The sequence below is a fragment of the Musca domestica genome, unplaced genomic scaffold (assembly GCF_030504385.1).
Source record: "Musca domestica strain aabys unplaced genomic scaffold, Musca_domestica.polishedcontigs.V.1.1 144, whole genome shotgun sequence".
In the NCBI taxonomy this organism is placed as follows: domain Eukaryota; kingdom Metazoa; phylum Arthropoda; class Insecta; order Diptera; family Muscidae; genus Musca; species Musca domestica.
Window position 1 is genome coordinate 747,210 of NW_026712199.1, and position 16,404 is coordinate 763,613.

Below are 16,404 nucleotides of genomic sequence, written 5' to 3' on the forward strand. Positions count from 1 at the left end.
GATAACACTTCATAAATTTCCAATGAGTTTCTATTTCTCCCCTCCCCTCCCCGTCTTCGTTTCCTTCGTTTTAGCTATCAAACAAAAAATTTTTCTAATCATATCGTAAAAAAAAATACCGAACAATGCCTACTTCTGGGGCGTAGAAAGTAAGGTAATAAAACGCAAGGCCACAAAAATATACCTAGTTGGGTTATTAGCCAAGAAACCCCCCCAAGTTATGCTATGGAAAATATTTAGGAAAATATTTTCTTGAAATATTTATTTTATGGCCAGGTGTTAAGACACCGGAATGGAGTTAAGAGTTAATCAAATCGAAAGGGTAAAGGTTTTAAAATATGTTCGATAAGAAAAAAACAAAGTCGTATAAAAGAATTTTTTGTGTCATAAAAATTTTTTATGACTTTGCCCAAAAGTAGGCTGTAGTATTTTTAAATAATTTAAAAGAAAAGATTTTATGCCACTTAGGAGGCAAAAAATGTTGGGAGATTTTTACTAAAGACACAATTCTAGTGGATCAGCCTAGAATTATGCTTTGATTTTTTGTGGGCAATTTGGGGAACAATTTTGATAGATGATTTCCACTTGTGACAGATGATTTTATATATGAAAATCTGTAAAACTAAATCAATTTTTTAGAAAATTTGTCCTAACGCCCGAAAGTATGCTGCATTATTATTAACTTTTTTTTTTTAATTATTCCTTTATCATTCTCATATAGAGGGCCAATAATTTACAGATTTTTTCTGCGAGAGAATGCCTGACAGTATGCATCAATAAAATTAAATGAATTTATTTTCCTAAAAGTAGGTAAAAATTTTTAATTTTGTCTCAACGCCTAAATGTATGCTTTATTATTTTTAACTTCATTTTTATTATTTCTTTATCATTCTCACATTAAGGCGACATAACTTACAGATTTTTTTTTACAAGAGAAAGCCTGGGGGCATGCTTCAATACAAATAAATGAATTTAATTTCCCAAAAATATGCACTATTTTTTGTTATGTTTTTATTTTGGCGTGAAATATTTAAAAATCTGTTAACCTAAATGAAAGTTCTTATATAACATGATTTTTTAGAAATTTGGTCCCAACTCCTAAAAGTATGTTTTATTATTTTTAAATTCATTGTTTATGATACCTTTCTCATTCTTATATTGAGGAGAAATAATTTACAGATTTTTTTTTGCAAAAGAAGGCTTGAAAGTATGCATCAAAAAAAAAAAATAAATAAATAAATGAATTTAATTTCCCAAAAGCAGGCACTATTTTTATTGATTTTTAAAATTTTTCTTTTAATCTGTTAAACTAAATTAAAGTTTTTATATAACATGATTTTTTTAGAAATTTTGTCCCAACCTCTAAAAGTATGCTTCATTATTTTTAAATTAATTTTTTATGATATCTTTATCACTCTCATATTGAGGCGAAATAAGTTTCTTACATGTGGGAATTAATTTGCTGCTAATTGCTTATTATTTTCATGCACGCCCTAAACTATGCTTTAAAATATATTTTTTTTTTGTTTAAAATTGTTTCTTGTGATTGAATTTTTTTTTTATTTTCATTGTTTCTTTATTTTCAGTTTTATGTGGAAATTTTCATTATCATCAAAATCGATTTGAAATCCTTATATTATGCAATATTTTTTTCAATTTTTTAACGCCTTGAATTATGCTTCGAAATTATTTTTTCGATAAACTTGATATTGCTTAGTGCTCATATATCAATGTTTCTGTTCAGTGCTCATATATTTCAATTAGAATATTTATTTTCCTAAACTTCAAACGATTTGAATGCCATAAAATATGCAATGATTTTATTTTGAATTACAATAAAAACCATTTAATATATATGAAATATTATATCACTTGTAATAGAATTTTCAAGTAGTCACATTTGATTGCAATTGGAATTCGTCAAAGCAGTTTATAATGGATATATTGTCTCTAAACAAAAAATTGTTGAATACATGCCTAAAAGTATGCTCAAAATACTAGTTAAGTTTCATTAAAATAGCTTTTGATGCAGTCTTTCCCATTTTTCGTGATTACAGTGTCAATTTTTATCTCCAAAAAATCGATTACCAATTTGCAATATTTTTGTAAATCACTAGCGCCTTGAATTATGCTTCGAAATTTATTTTTCATTGAAATTCCTCTTTACTAGTGATCATATTTTGCTATTAGATTATCAAGTTCATATTTCGCTATTTATCAACTACCCTAATCTTGATTTAGCAAAAATCGAATTGAGTGCCTTAAAATATGCAGCGATTTTTTTTTCAATAAAATAAACAGCAGTTAATACTTTTAAAATAATATATGAGATGGAATAAAATTTGTAACATGACGTATTTTAAAAAATTATATTTTAAGAATATTTTTTCATACAAATGGCAATAAAAAGTCTTTCACAGCTCCCAAAACTATGCTCTAATTTTGAAATCCCCCTGCAATTATTCTCAAATCATTATTAAATTTAGCTAAATAATTAGATTTTTTTAACTTTTTTTCTTTAATGGGACATATCTTAAAAATTTATATTTATATTCTCCAAATATTTATGGCGGTAAAAAATCTTTCACAGCTCCCAAAAGTATGCTCTTATTATGAAATCCCCTGCAATTATTCTCAAATCTTTATTAAATTTAGCTAAATAATTACAGTTTTTTAAACTTTCTTTTTTTGCTGGCCACTTTATTGATCCTTGGTGTTTCTCAATTCACCCCCTTCCTCTCTTGTTTCTCTCTCTCACTCACTGTATGTATGCATGTGTTTAAGAGTCATTAATCATGGGATTTTTTCCTTAGCTTCGTTGGGTTTTTTCTTGTTTCGTATTATAACAAAAATTTGTATAAACCCCTTTTTTCTGGAGGAGCTGAATGCAATTAAAACAGTTTGGCTGTTTCGCAAAGGACATCAGTCCAAAGCCTCATTCTCCCCCCGCCCAAAAAAAAAGGAGTGCAGGAAGCCAGAAGAGGATACTAACCTCAAATCAATAAAGTACTTAATTTAACACTGCAGACACTTCAATGCCAGCACAGCTCCCCCCGGTTTTGGTGTCTGGTGTTTGGTAGGAGTATGCAACTTAGTTTTAAATCAAAAAATTTTGCATAAGTTCCAAAAAGTCCGCACGCACTTGCACACACAAGTAAGGACTCCAAGTTTTTTTTTCCTATTTTTGGTTTTTGCCAAGAACTGATAAGTAAAATTTAACGATATGTAAATGAAGCTCAAAATAACACTCCCAGAAATAGACAGGCAGCAACCAGGCTAGCTGGCACGAAGACAAAAACCCTGACACCACTCCCTCTCACACCCTTCCCCTCTTGCCCCATTTTCGAATGGTAAAACTATATTCGATTTGTTGCTGGGGGGGGTACAAACCATAAAAGTTTCCTTTTAGCTTTGGACGCACAAACCGGAAAACTCTAGTGCAAACTAAACGGAAGTTTTGTGAAAATGTGGGGGAAAAGTTTAAAATGCTACAAAACCCTTTGGTCCAACTAGAGCCACCCCCACCGCACTCCTGGCTTTGTTTTGAAAAAATAACATGTCAGTTAGTTTTTCAACAATGATTAATAATGGTTGGCTCCCCTTAACTTTGCACTGCCGTTTCAGTCCATTTTTTTGTGTTTTCCTGCCAAACAGTTCAAGGCTTGCAACCATTCAAGCATTTCATTTGTTCTTGGCGATTTTCAGTTGTTGTTTTTTTCTCTCCGCCTTCTTTTTCAAAGCCAACGTTTTTTTTTTTTTTTTGCGAAACTGGCCAGCCAAACTACCACGATTCCCTAGAGGCCAGTCAGTGAAAGATTGAGTGTAGATAGACATTTATCTATGCATATTGGCCAAGGTATATATCACAAAAAGAAGAAGGATAATAAGAAAGGAAACAAGTTATTTTTCTCCACAAGACGCTTTAAACAAAAAATATAAAATTTATTTAAATTTAAGAAAATGAAAAAAAAAATCCCCTGGAAAAAAATTTGTTAATTTTTTATTTAATTGAAAAATAGAATATATATTCAAAAACTTTATCCTTGTAGTGAGTGAATGAATTTTTGCCCAAACAAAACTTTTTTTTTTGTTGTTTGGTAAATCCTTTTTTCCAAACGTTAATTTGTTAAAGATTAGAGTTTTGCTGTCTGGTGGTCTAGCCTTTGCTACAAAAAAAAAAAAAAAAAAAAAAAAAAAAAAAAAAAAAAGACGAGATGAAAAAAACCGGGGGTGAATATTTTAAAACTGTCTGGATTTTATGCAAATTTGATTACAGTTTCTTAATTGAAAGGCATTGAATGTGAGTGTGTGTGTGCGAGTTTTTTTTTTCTCCTTCATAGGAAAATGTTAAGGATCGTAGAAAAATTCAAAAATATTGTTAATGACTCTTGTTGGTAATGTCAAGGATTATGCAGATCAAAAAGATGATGCTGGAATAAAATGAAAAAAAAAAAAAAAAAACACAGAATAAAAGTTTTGGAATAATTGAATTCAATTGCCAAACTGAATGGGAATTATGGGCTTTACATCAATGATTTTCTTCACTGGAAATCCTAACCTTTCAATATATTCAAATTTACATCATTACAGCCAACATTTAAGCTAAATTGCCGAAAATGTAAATTTTAGGAAGAAATTTCCAGATAATTTCAAAATAATGCAAAAACGCCATCTATACTTCATATTAGAGGGTCAATGTCAAGAGAAGAAATAATCTACACAATATTTCACAATGGGTCTCTGAAGAAGGCAAATCGATAGCTATAAGACATAAAGATATATTTATATAAATAATTAAGCATAAATTGATTATTTTAAGAGCCATTTCGTTGTCATTTCAAAATAATACAAAAGCGCCATCTATACTGCAAGTTAGCTACTTCATGTCAAGAGAGGAAATGATCTGCATGGAATTTTATTCAGGGTCCCGGAATAACAGAAATCTATAGCTATAATACAAAACTGTATATTTAACCCAACAATTAGCAAAAGTTCATTTACTTACAAATATTTCGTATGCATTTCGAAATTGTGCAAATACGCTATCTATACCGCGAGTTAGCCACATTCTGTCAATGGAAGAAATAATGAGCATCGAATTTCATTAGAAGTCCCTGAAGAACCAAAATCGATAGCTCCAATATGTAACGTTGTATTTCCCCTAATATCTAATCAAAAACTCATTTATTTAATAGAATTTATGTATCAATTTGAACATATTACAAAAGCGCCATCTATATTGCAAGTTAGCTGTTTTATGTCAAGGGCGGAAATAATCTACATCGAATTTCATTATGGGTCTCTGAAATAGAGAAATCGATAGTACAATACATAAAGACGTTTTAACCCTGATATTTAACTATATACTCATGTATTTACGATATTTTTCGTATCACTTTCGAAACAAGGTAAAAGCGCCATCTATACCTTGATTTTGGAACTTTATTTTAAAGAGGGAAATAATCCACATTAAATTTCCGTTGGAGAATTTTGTACAAAAGAGGTAACAGTTACACAATTTAAATAAAGTTTAATTTTTAATATCAAATTCGTGCGTATTTCAAATCCATGCAACTACGCCCTCTATATGTCATGTTATGTACTCAATGTCAGAAAAAGAATTAATCTACATCAAATTTGATTATGGGTCCAGAAAGACAAGTCATTTGTAGATATGATACAAAAGGATTTATTTAACTTAAATGCCGGAACATAATTTTTAAGGTAATATTTTCTGTTATTTTCAGAATCACACAAAAGCGCCCTCTATACTTCAAGATATGAACTTAATGCCAAAGAAGGAAATAATCTCCATCGAATTTTATTATAGGTCTTGCAATAAAAAGATTGGGTAGATCCTATACATACGGATGCAGTAAACCTAAAAACAAAATACCAAATTTTTAAGAGGGAATTCTGTGTTTATTGTAAAATAATGCAAATACAAACCCTAAACTTTAAGTTAGGAGTTTGATGTCAAAGAAGTAAATAATCTACACAGAATTTCATTACAGCGTCCTGAAGAAAGCAAGTCGGTAAATCTAATATTTAAAAGTATATTGAGCCTTAATTTCAGGAACAACATTTTTTGAGAGAAATCTGGTTTTAATTACGAAAACATGCAACAGCGCCCTCCGCACATAAATTTAGGGACTTTATGTTAAAAGAAGAAATGATCTACATCGAATTTCATTATGACTCTCTGAAGAAAATAAGTCGGTAACTATAATATATCAAGGAGTACCGCCTAAAATCCAGAAATAATATTTCTGAGAAGAATTTTGTGTTAATTGTGAAAATATGCAAATGCGCCCTCTATAAGTCAATATACAGACTTAATGTCAAGGGAGGAAATGATCTACAGCGAATTTCATTGCAGCTCTATGAAGAAAACAAATCAATAATTGCAATAAATAAAGGCATACCGAGCCTAAAATCCAGAAACATTATTTCTGAGAAGAATTTTGTGTTCTTTACGAAAATATACAACGGCGCCCTCTATATGACAATTTAGGGTCTTGATGTCAAAGGAGGAAATAATCTGCATCGAATTTCACCATGGGTCGTCACACACAACAAATCTGAAGCTTTAAGATATATCAATAAAATAGGAACAGGAACTTGGACCTTTTGAATTTTACTCAATTTGGGAAATAAATTTGGTAGCTTCCGAAAATTGGCGTATATTTCTTTTAATTATTTACTATAGAGAATAGATGTCAAAGAGAAAATTAAAGACCATCCAATTTGACTATGGGTCCTTGAACACAAGAAACCTGTAGCTACAATATTGATGCATGAAATTTTGGAAGCAAAAGAGTTCCATTGAATTTTTGGGTTATTTTCGGTTATTTTATTTTCTATTTAATTTTATAGATTTTTTTTTAATTTTCTATTTTTTTTTGTTTTTTAAATATTTGGAATATCCTATCTTAATAGAGTACTGCTTCATTAGCTCTTATCAAAAATATTTCTTTTGTGACCCCTACCTGGTTTCCTTTTCATTGTCTCGTCGAATTGTTGCTCTTGAACTTGTTTAAATATTTTTCGAAAAAAAATTGCAATACCATTTAAAAAGAAATCACTTTGAAAACTAAAACCATTTCAAATAAGGCATCTAAGACAACCGGGCAAATATGGAGCGGAACTCTTATCGAAATTTCCGTTCAAAAAAAAATTAAATATGAAATCAATTCGTTGTGCATTCAAAGTTTGTGAATACAATTTACATTTCAACACCCCAACCAAAAAAAAAAAAAATAAATAAATAAATAAATTCATTGTGATATTTTTCTAATTCAAAACTATGACTAATTGCGTGTTAATCTCAACAAAAATAACAACAATTTATAAAAAAAATCGGTTTTGTCGTTTCTTATCGTCATTGTTTTACTTCAAAATTAGCCTTGAAACAATTTCAAGATTTATTTATTTCCACTCGGCTTACAAATCAATTGTTTTTTATTGCTGTCGTTTTGAATACGAAATCTATCAACATAAAATTTATTTTGCAAAGACAACAAATGTCAAATCAAATGTCAATAAAGTCAATTGCAATTACAACAACTATTTGAATATAAAAATGAAGATAAATGGGACAGAAAAAAAAATAAAATAATATAAACCGCAACAATAAAAATTTATTTTAAATTATAAAAAAATATTTGATTTAAAAAAATATTTTTTAAATATTTTAGACCTTTTCTAACGACTTAGAAAAATTAAAAAAAAAATAGAATCAAACTTAGAAAAAAAATAGAAAATATTTTATTTAAAAATATTTTTAAAAATAGTTTTGACCTTTTCTAACGACTTAGAAAAATTAAAAAAAATAGATTAAAACTTAGAAAAATTAAAAAAAAATTGAAAATATTTTATTTAAAATAATATTTTAAAAAATATTTTTGACCTTTTCTAACGACTTAGAAAAGAAAAAATAATCTGAATTTTTTTTTTTAATATTTTAAGTATCCGCACCCATTAAAATAATCCCTGACTTCAATATTTTTATAAAATTCTCTTCTCGGTTTAATTTATTTTTTTATCATTTTTCAGCGGAAACGGTAAGCTCGCTCATGGCACTTGTTTCAAAACAAAGCCAGACAACAATATATTAATGCAATTAAAAAACAACAACAACAAACTACTGATAAGACGCCATTTTCTTGCCAGAACAAAAATAAATTTAGCCAATTTTTTCTTTTCGTAAAAAAAAACATTTGATAAGACGAAATTTCTCGTTAATTAAGAATTTTTTTTTCGATTATTTATTTTTTGTAACTTAAAATTTATCCACTTTAGATGGCCACCAAGTGGTATGACTCGTTTCATATTTCAAGTATTGCTTCCGAAGGCTTCCGGTCTTTAGAAAATTTTAATTGTATTTTTTTTTTGGGGGGAATTTTGTTTTCGCCATTGCTTTATTTTTGCCTGGCACAAACACACACACACTCCCGCACTCACTCCGGACGAGGACCATATCAAATGTCTTGACTCGAAAATTACGTTTGATTGTAAAACTAATTGAGTGCTTAAGCACTTAAGAAACCATATATGCCAGGTGGTTTTCATATTCTCGCCACCACAAAATTGAGGTGAAATTTTGTGAACCCGGACCAGGACGCAAAGGAGTAAAATTGAAACCACAAACCATGAAGACGACCATCAGAGGCAAAGTTTGGGGAAGAGCTCTTCAAGAGCAGCAAAAGTGTTATTTTAAGAATTTTAAACTAAATATTTTCGTAAAGTGTGTAAATAACTTACAGGTTATTGATTCTATGGAATTTCAGTTGGTGATGTTGGGGAGGGGAAGTGCAGGAAAATATTGAACAATTCAAAACATACCTGCAAAGAGAAGAAGAAGAAAAAAATGATATATTAAAATGTAAAAGAAATAGTAATGAAATCTTAATTTTAGAGGGGAGGTGTCAAAGGGAAAAATATTCTCCACCAAATTCTACTGGGGGTCATTGAACACCAGAAATCGGCAGCTATGATATATAATGGTTAAAAAAGTTCCACGATAGGTAAAAAACAGTTTTTGGGTCTTTCCGGTTCAAAAAAGTGCGGAAATCTTCATTTTAGGCGAGTGGTGCCAAGGGAAAAAATAAACTCCTCCAAATTCTGCTAAAATTCGTCGAACATTAAAAATCGGTAGCTACAATGCATAACAGTAAAAATTTTGATTTAAAATTTAAGGAAGGTGAAAAAGAATCATTTTTTGGGTCTTTTTGTTTTTTTGGGTTAAATTTCCCCCAAAAACTCACGTCAGACGATTGGTGTCAAAGGAAAAAATGATCTCCATCAAATTTCACTATGGGTCACCGAACATCAGATATCGGTAGGTATGGTATAAAACGGTTAAATGTCTATTGAAAAGTTGAAGAAGTTGGAAATATTTATTTCTGGGTAATTTTGGTTCTTGGGTTAAATTTCCCCCAAAAATTCGATATAGAGGCTTGGTGTCAAAGGAGAAAATAATCTACACCGAATTTAATTGTGGGTCAACGAACAGCAAAAAACTGTAGCTATAACACATATTATCCAAAAATAATTTGAAATTTGGGTATTTTGAATTTAATGGAAAATACGTGATTTTCTTTTTGTATTTTTCCAAAAAGGGACGATTTCTACAAAATCTTTTCACATTGGGGTATCGGAGTAAATGACAAAAAACATCTCCATCAAATTTCACTATGGGTCGCTGAACACATAAAATCGGTAGGTATGGTAAATTACGGTTAAATATCAATTGAAAAGTTAAAGAAGATACAAAAACTTATTTTTGGGTCTTTTTAGTGTTGGAGCTAAATTTCCCCCATAATATTAATATAGAAGCTTGGTGTCAAAGAGAAAAATAATCTACAGCAAATTTCGTTAGGGATCGTCGAAGAGCAAAAATCTGTAGCTATAATGTATATCTACCAAAAATCAGTTGAAATTTGGGTATTTTGAATCGTATGGAAAAATACAAAAACCTATTTTTGGGTCTTTTTAGTGTTGGAGCTAAATTTCCCCCAAAAAAATTAATATAGAGGCTTGGTGTCAAAGAGAAAAATAATCTACAGCAAATTTCGTTAGGGATCGTCGAAGATCAAAAATCTGTAGCTATAATGTATATCTACCTAAAATCAGTTGAAATTTGGGTATTTTGAATCGTATGGAAATTATGAGACAATATAGGTACTTTACCAAAAAATGGTAGATTTCTTTAAAATCTTTCCACATTTCGTCATAGGGTTGAAGAGCAAAAATAATCTGCATCAAATTCCACTAGGGGTCGCCGAAGACCAGAAATCGGTAGATATTGTAAATAAAGGTTAAATGTCAATTGAAAAATTTAAAAAGTTGGAAAAATTTATTTTTTGGCCTTTTCAGTTTTGGGGTCAAATTTCCCCCAAAAAATTAATATAGAGACTTGGTATCAAAGAGAAAAATAATCTACAGCACATTTCGTTTAGGATCGCCGAATAGCAAAAATCTGTACCTATAACGTATATCTACCAAACATCGATTGAAATTTGGGTATTTTGAATTTTATAAAAATGATGAGAAAATTGTGGTACTTTTCCGAAAAGTGGTCGATTTCTTCAAAATCTTTCCGCATATCGCCATAGGGTTGAAGAGCAAAGATAATCTGCATCAAATTCTACTATATGTCTCCAAAAACAAGAAAAAGGATTGTATTCAAAATACTTATGAAACATCTGTCAGAAATTGGCTATTTCCAATTTTACTGCAATAAAGCGTTTATTTTCGTAGATTTTCACATTGGTTCCGATTTCTATCAGAATTTTCCATTTTAAGGGATTGATCCCAAAGAGAAAAATAATCTAGGCAATATTTCAAAACATGCCTCCAAAGGCAAGGAACATGTAGTTTTAATATATAAAGGATAAAATTAGTTTAAAAATTTTATTAACAGAAAAAGTGGTTTTTGGTCGAATTTCCACTTTTTTCGGTATTTGGTTTAAATTGTTCCCAAAAACGTCATTAAAAAGAGAGAAATCTCCCTTAAATTGAAGAATACAATAAATCGGTATACCCAATATATATCATTTATATATTAGTGGGAATTTTGAATTTTATTGCAGCGATAATTTTGGCCACTTTTTAAATATAACCCAATTTCGACCGTTATTTGTTATTTTAGAGATTTGATCTCCAAAACAAAAATGATGTATACAAAATTCCATTATGGTTCTCCAAAGTCAAAAGATCGGTAGTGCTAATATTTATTGATAAAAAAAATTGTTTCAAAATTCCATTAATAAAAATTGTGTTTTTGATCGAAATTGCACTTTTTTCATTATCTGTTCGATTTTTTCCAATAAACGCCATTTTAGAGGCTTGGAGTCAAAGTAAAAAATAATCTCCATAAAATTTCATGATAAGTCTTGGAATACAAAAAATCGCCACCTATAAAAATTTAATTTATATTTTAATTTTAATTGGAATATAAGTGTTTTAGTAGACTTAAACAAAAAATTTTAATACGTTTTTTTGTAACGCCCAATTTTGAAGAGATCTTGTTGACTTAGAGTTTTGGTCCCCAAGAAAAAAATGATCTACATAAAATTTCATTATGTGGCTCCAAAGAAAATAAATCGTAAATTCCAATATTTATTGTAGAAATATCAGTTTTAATATTGAGGTAATAAAACACAATTTTTTTGTCGATTTGTTCTATCTTGGTTTTCGAGATCAATTTTTGTATAAATCTTCTTTTTTGGAAATTCGAGGAAATTCGTTTTTTTTTAATTTTTAAAGCAAATCACTTATATTTTAATATAAAAATTTTATTGAAATTCCCAAAATAATTCTAATAATTTATTCGCATTTAAATATATCTCTTATTTCTCTAATCGCCATGATTTGATTTTAAGATTTATATTGAAAATCATTTTGGATTTCAATTCAATTTTTTGTTTTTTTTTTTTTTTTTGAAATTCCCAAAATAATTCTAGTAATTTATTTGCATTTGAATATGTCTCTTATCACCATGATTTGATTTTAAGATTTATGTTGAAAATCATTTTAGAAGATTAAATACGCCATAGCATTGGCTGCTCAAAATATTTTATCTCTGATGACCTGAATTTGTTAAGCTTTGCAAGTAATAAAATTGACTTTAATTTGCAATAAATATTTTTTCACTTTTTACGATTATCCAGCAAATATTTGCATTTTATCTTTGTCAAAAATCAAAGAATGCTTTAGAATTGATTTGATTTATGTTGTTGATTTTGAAGGTATATCAGTTTTGATTTTTTTTTCAAAATTTATGAGATATTCTTTTTTCAAAATTTATGTTGTTTTTCGGGTGACATATTCTTTGGGATTATTACTAGAAATTGAAATTTATTATGCCAAGTGTATTAGTTAGATTTTATTATGCATTTTATGATCGCCACTTAGATTATTTAACTACAAATGAAAACATTGAAAATGAATTTTCAACAAATTGTTTTATGTTTTCGATTTTTTTTCGAAATTTTTATTTTTTTCTATTCTGAAAATGTAAATGAAAATATCCATAAAACAGAGATTGACTACAGAAAGCTTTCACAATTTCGAATTTTATATGTTGTGCTGTTTGAATTTTAAGGTATTTCTTTCTCTTGGATTCTTGGGGTTCTCATTAAAATCCAGCCATAAAATATTTAGTTTTGTCATTTTTTTTCATGGTTTTGGAGCAATGACTCCCGCACACGTACATGGCACTGTGTGTCCATATAAATTTCTAATTCTAGAATTTTTATGGGCATTTTATTTTTCTATTTTATTTTTATTTAATTTATTTTTATTCTTCTACTTAATTTTGTTTTCTATTTTCTGGAGGTTACATTGTCAACACTTTGCACTTTAATAAAATATGGAAATTTTATAGGCCATACATAGAGCAAGCAGAACATCAAACATTTTGAAAATTCAAATTAATTTAGATAATGGCGGTGGGGTGAACTAATTTTATGGTAGGTCGACTTCAATATCCATAGCAAATGGAATCCGAGCAGTAGAAGTGAGCAAACGTTTTGGTAATTAGTTTAAAACATTTTATGTGAATGGTTTGTTGTTGTATTTTTTTTTTCAAAGAGACTTAAAAGAAGAACGCACACACACACGTACACACACAAAAATGCTGGAACTCCACCTCTGCAGGTTGTTAATTAATGAGCAGTCGATAAGGAACCCATTGTCAAGTAGCAGAAGACAGAGTGACTAAATGCCTGGCTGGCCGGCTGGCTGCTCAAATGTCACGGTGACATTTTAATTTTTCAACGTTGATGAAGTGCGTACACATGTAAAAAACGGTGGAGGGGGAGGGTAGGTGAGGGGAGCATACACACAAAGGCCAACTTATGTAAATATATATTGTGTTTTGTTTTGGAATTGTTAATGGCTTGTTTGGAAAGCGTACGTTAAATTTTTCAAGCTCCAGAATATAAATTAAAAACATTAATTTTCCAAAGAAAATTTCCTATCTCTCCACCCTCCCTCAAACCAATCTCAAATTCATTTTTTCTAAGAAAAAAAATACCTTGCAATAAATGGAACATGTTCTAGATTTCCAAAAACGAAATGAGTTTGCATCTCTTCGTTCGCATCTCCTTTTGCTCATCTCAAGTAGATGCTGGAGAGCCAAAGCATTTGTTTTCCATTTTCTTTGCCTTGTTTTTTTTTGTTTCAACTTTAATTGCTCGAAATGTTTAATATCTACATAGTTATGTACATAACTATCATAACTATGTCGATATGAACACTAACACATATACACACACACATACATCTACAATGTCTATATACATAAGGAAAGTAAACGGAGAATAATACAATATTGCATTGCACATAAGACAACTGAGAAGAAGAGGATGATGGAAAATACCCCTCCCAACATGCAGACAAAAGGAAAACAACAAAACAGAAAATTTAATAATACTAAAAAGTCTGTAAGGGAAAAATTTATGAAGAAAAAAAAAATAATGACAGGTGTTTTTGACACAAACACACACACAAAGAGATGAACTCACACATAAGCAATTTTATACATTCTTTTAAGAAAATTTCAAGGAAGGCAAGATTTGGGGCGGATGCATACTTTAAACGATTTTTATACCAATAGTTTCGACATATCTATAGGATCTACTAACTTCTTGTGTTCGGGGACCCATAATGGAATTTGATGGAGATAATTTTTCTCTTTGACACAAATCGTCCAAACTCAAGAATTCTGGTAGAAATCGGCCACTATTTTAAAGTTTATCAAACTTATTATCCAAGATTAGTCAAATTAAAATACCAAAGTTCCATGTAATATTTCTTTAATACATAGTGAAGATTCGATTTTCTGGTGTTTGAAGACCCATAGTGAAATTAGATGGAGCTGATTTTTCTCTTTGAGACCCATGTCCTAACCTGAAGCGCTTTGGTAGAAAATCGGCCAATATTTAACAGGTTACAATAAATGATTGCAAATATTTATAAAATCAAAATACCGAAGTTCCAACTGGTATATCATTAATATATAAGGGAGATTCGGATTTTTTGTTGGAGGAAACCCATAATAAAATTTAATGGAGCACATTTTATTCTTTGAGACCCAGTACCTTAATTAAAGATTGTTGATGGAAATTGACCCCTTTTTGAAAGTTTATCAAAATTATTACCAAAGATTAGTAATATTAAAATACCAAAGTTCCAATTGATATTTTATTAATACATAGTAAAGATTCGGTTTTCTGGTACTTGGGAACCCATAGTGAAATTAGATGGAGCTCTACTTTCTCTTTAAGACCCATGCCCTAAACTGAAGTTTACTGGTAGGTATTGACCACTATTTGAAAGGCTATTAAATAAATTTCTAAATGTTAGAAAAATTAAGATATTAATGTTCAAACTGATATATCGGTGATGTATAAAGAAGATTCGGGTTTTTAGTACTTGGGAGACCCACGTGGAATTTGATGGAGCTCATTTTTCTCTTTAAGAACCATGCTCTAAACTGAAGCGTTTTGGTAGAAATTGGCCACTGTTTAAAAGGCTACCAATTTTTTTTTTACCAAATATTATTAAAATTAATATCTCGAAGTTCAAACCAATATTTCATTTTATTATAAAAAAGATTCGATTTTCTGGTGCTTGGAAGCCCTTAGAAGAATTTAATGGAGCTCCTTTTTCTCTTTGAGACCCATTTCCTAAACTGAATAGTTTTGGTAGAAATCGGCCACTGTTTAAAAGACTACCAAATTTTTTTCCAAATATTATTAATATCAAAATACCGAAGTTCAATCCAATAGTTCATTATTGTATATGGAGGATTCGGACTTCTGGTTCGAGGAAACCCATGGTGGAATTTTGTGGAGTTCATTTTTCTCTTTGAGACCCATCACCTAAACTGAAAAATTCTGTTAGAAATTGGCCACTGATAAAAAGGCTACCAATTTTTTTTACCAAATATTATTAAAATTAATATCCCGAATTTCAAACCAATATTTCATTGTAGTATAGAAAAGATTCGATTTTCTGGTGTTTGAAAACCCATGGTGGAATTCTGTGGAGCTCATTTTTCTCTTTGAGACCCATCACCTAAACTGAAGAGTTTTGGTAAAAATCGTCCACTGTTAAAAAGGCTTCCAATTTTTTTTACCAAATATTAATAAAATAAAAATCCCGAAGTTCAAACCAATATTTCATTGTAGTATAGAAAAGATTCGATTTTCTGGTGTTTGACACCCCATAGTGGAATTTGATTTAGCTCATTTTTTTCTTTGAGACCCATCACTTAAACTGAATAATTCAGGTCGAAATCGGTCCCGATTCAAAAAATCTTTTAAAATGTTTACCCAAATTTTAAAAATGTCAAATTAAAGAAAGTTCCAACTGATATTTCACTGATATAGAGTATCGACACTGTTTGCTTGTGTTTGGAGACCCATAGTGGAATTTTATATAGATTATTTGCCTCTTTAACGTCAAGCGTCTATCGTTAATAATTTGGTGAAAATTGACCCAGGTTTGAAAAATGTCCTAAAATTTAAACACATTTTATGTAAATTCTATATCACCAAGTTTCAATTGATATTTCTCTACTATATATTATAGCTAGCGAATTCTTGTATTCTGAGACTAGTAGTGGAATTTGATGAAAAATACTTTTCCCTTTGACAGCAATACTGAAAAGTGAAGATTTAGGTAAGAAATGAGCGGAACACTAAACTTCTCCCAAAAAAAAAAAAACAACATTTTTTTTCATTATTCAAATTTTGAAGTAATATTTTACCTTTAAATAATAGAGTTACCGATTTTTTTCTATTTGAAGACCTATAATGGAAAAAGTGAAATTTCATGGAGAACATTTTTTCCTTTGACAACAACACTCAAATCTGAAAATTTTTGGTTCAAATA

General features: G+C 29.6%; 1 protein-coding gene across 3 annotated transcripts in view; it reads right to left on the reverse strand.

Annotated features, from left to right (window-relative positions):
* The window catches only part of LOC101887453 (teneurin-m), a 334,061-nt gene that overhangs the window by 155,434 nt on the left and 162,223 nt on the right, over nt 1–16,404 (reverse strand). The window contains exon 1 of one of the 3 annotated variants that reach the window (XM_059119394.1): nt 6,990–7,057. The exons of the other annotated variants lie outside the window; for them this stretch is intronic. Within the exon in view, the coding sequence (XP_058975377.1) occupies nt 6,990–7,005 (16 nt within the window). The 5' untranslated portion in view covers nt 7,006–7,057. Of the gene's footprint in view, nt 1–6,989; nt 7,058–16,404 lie in introns of those variants that run through there. 3 annotated transcript variants of the gene reach the window in all.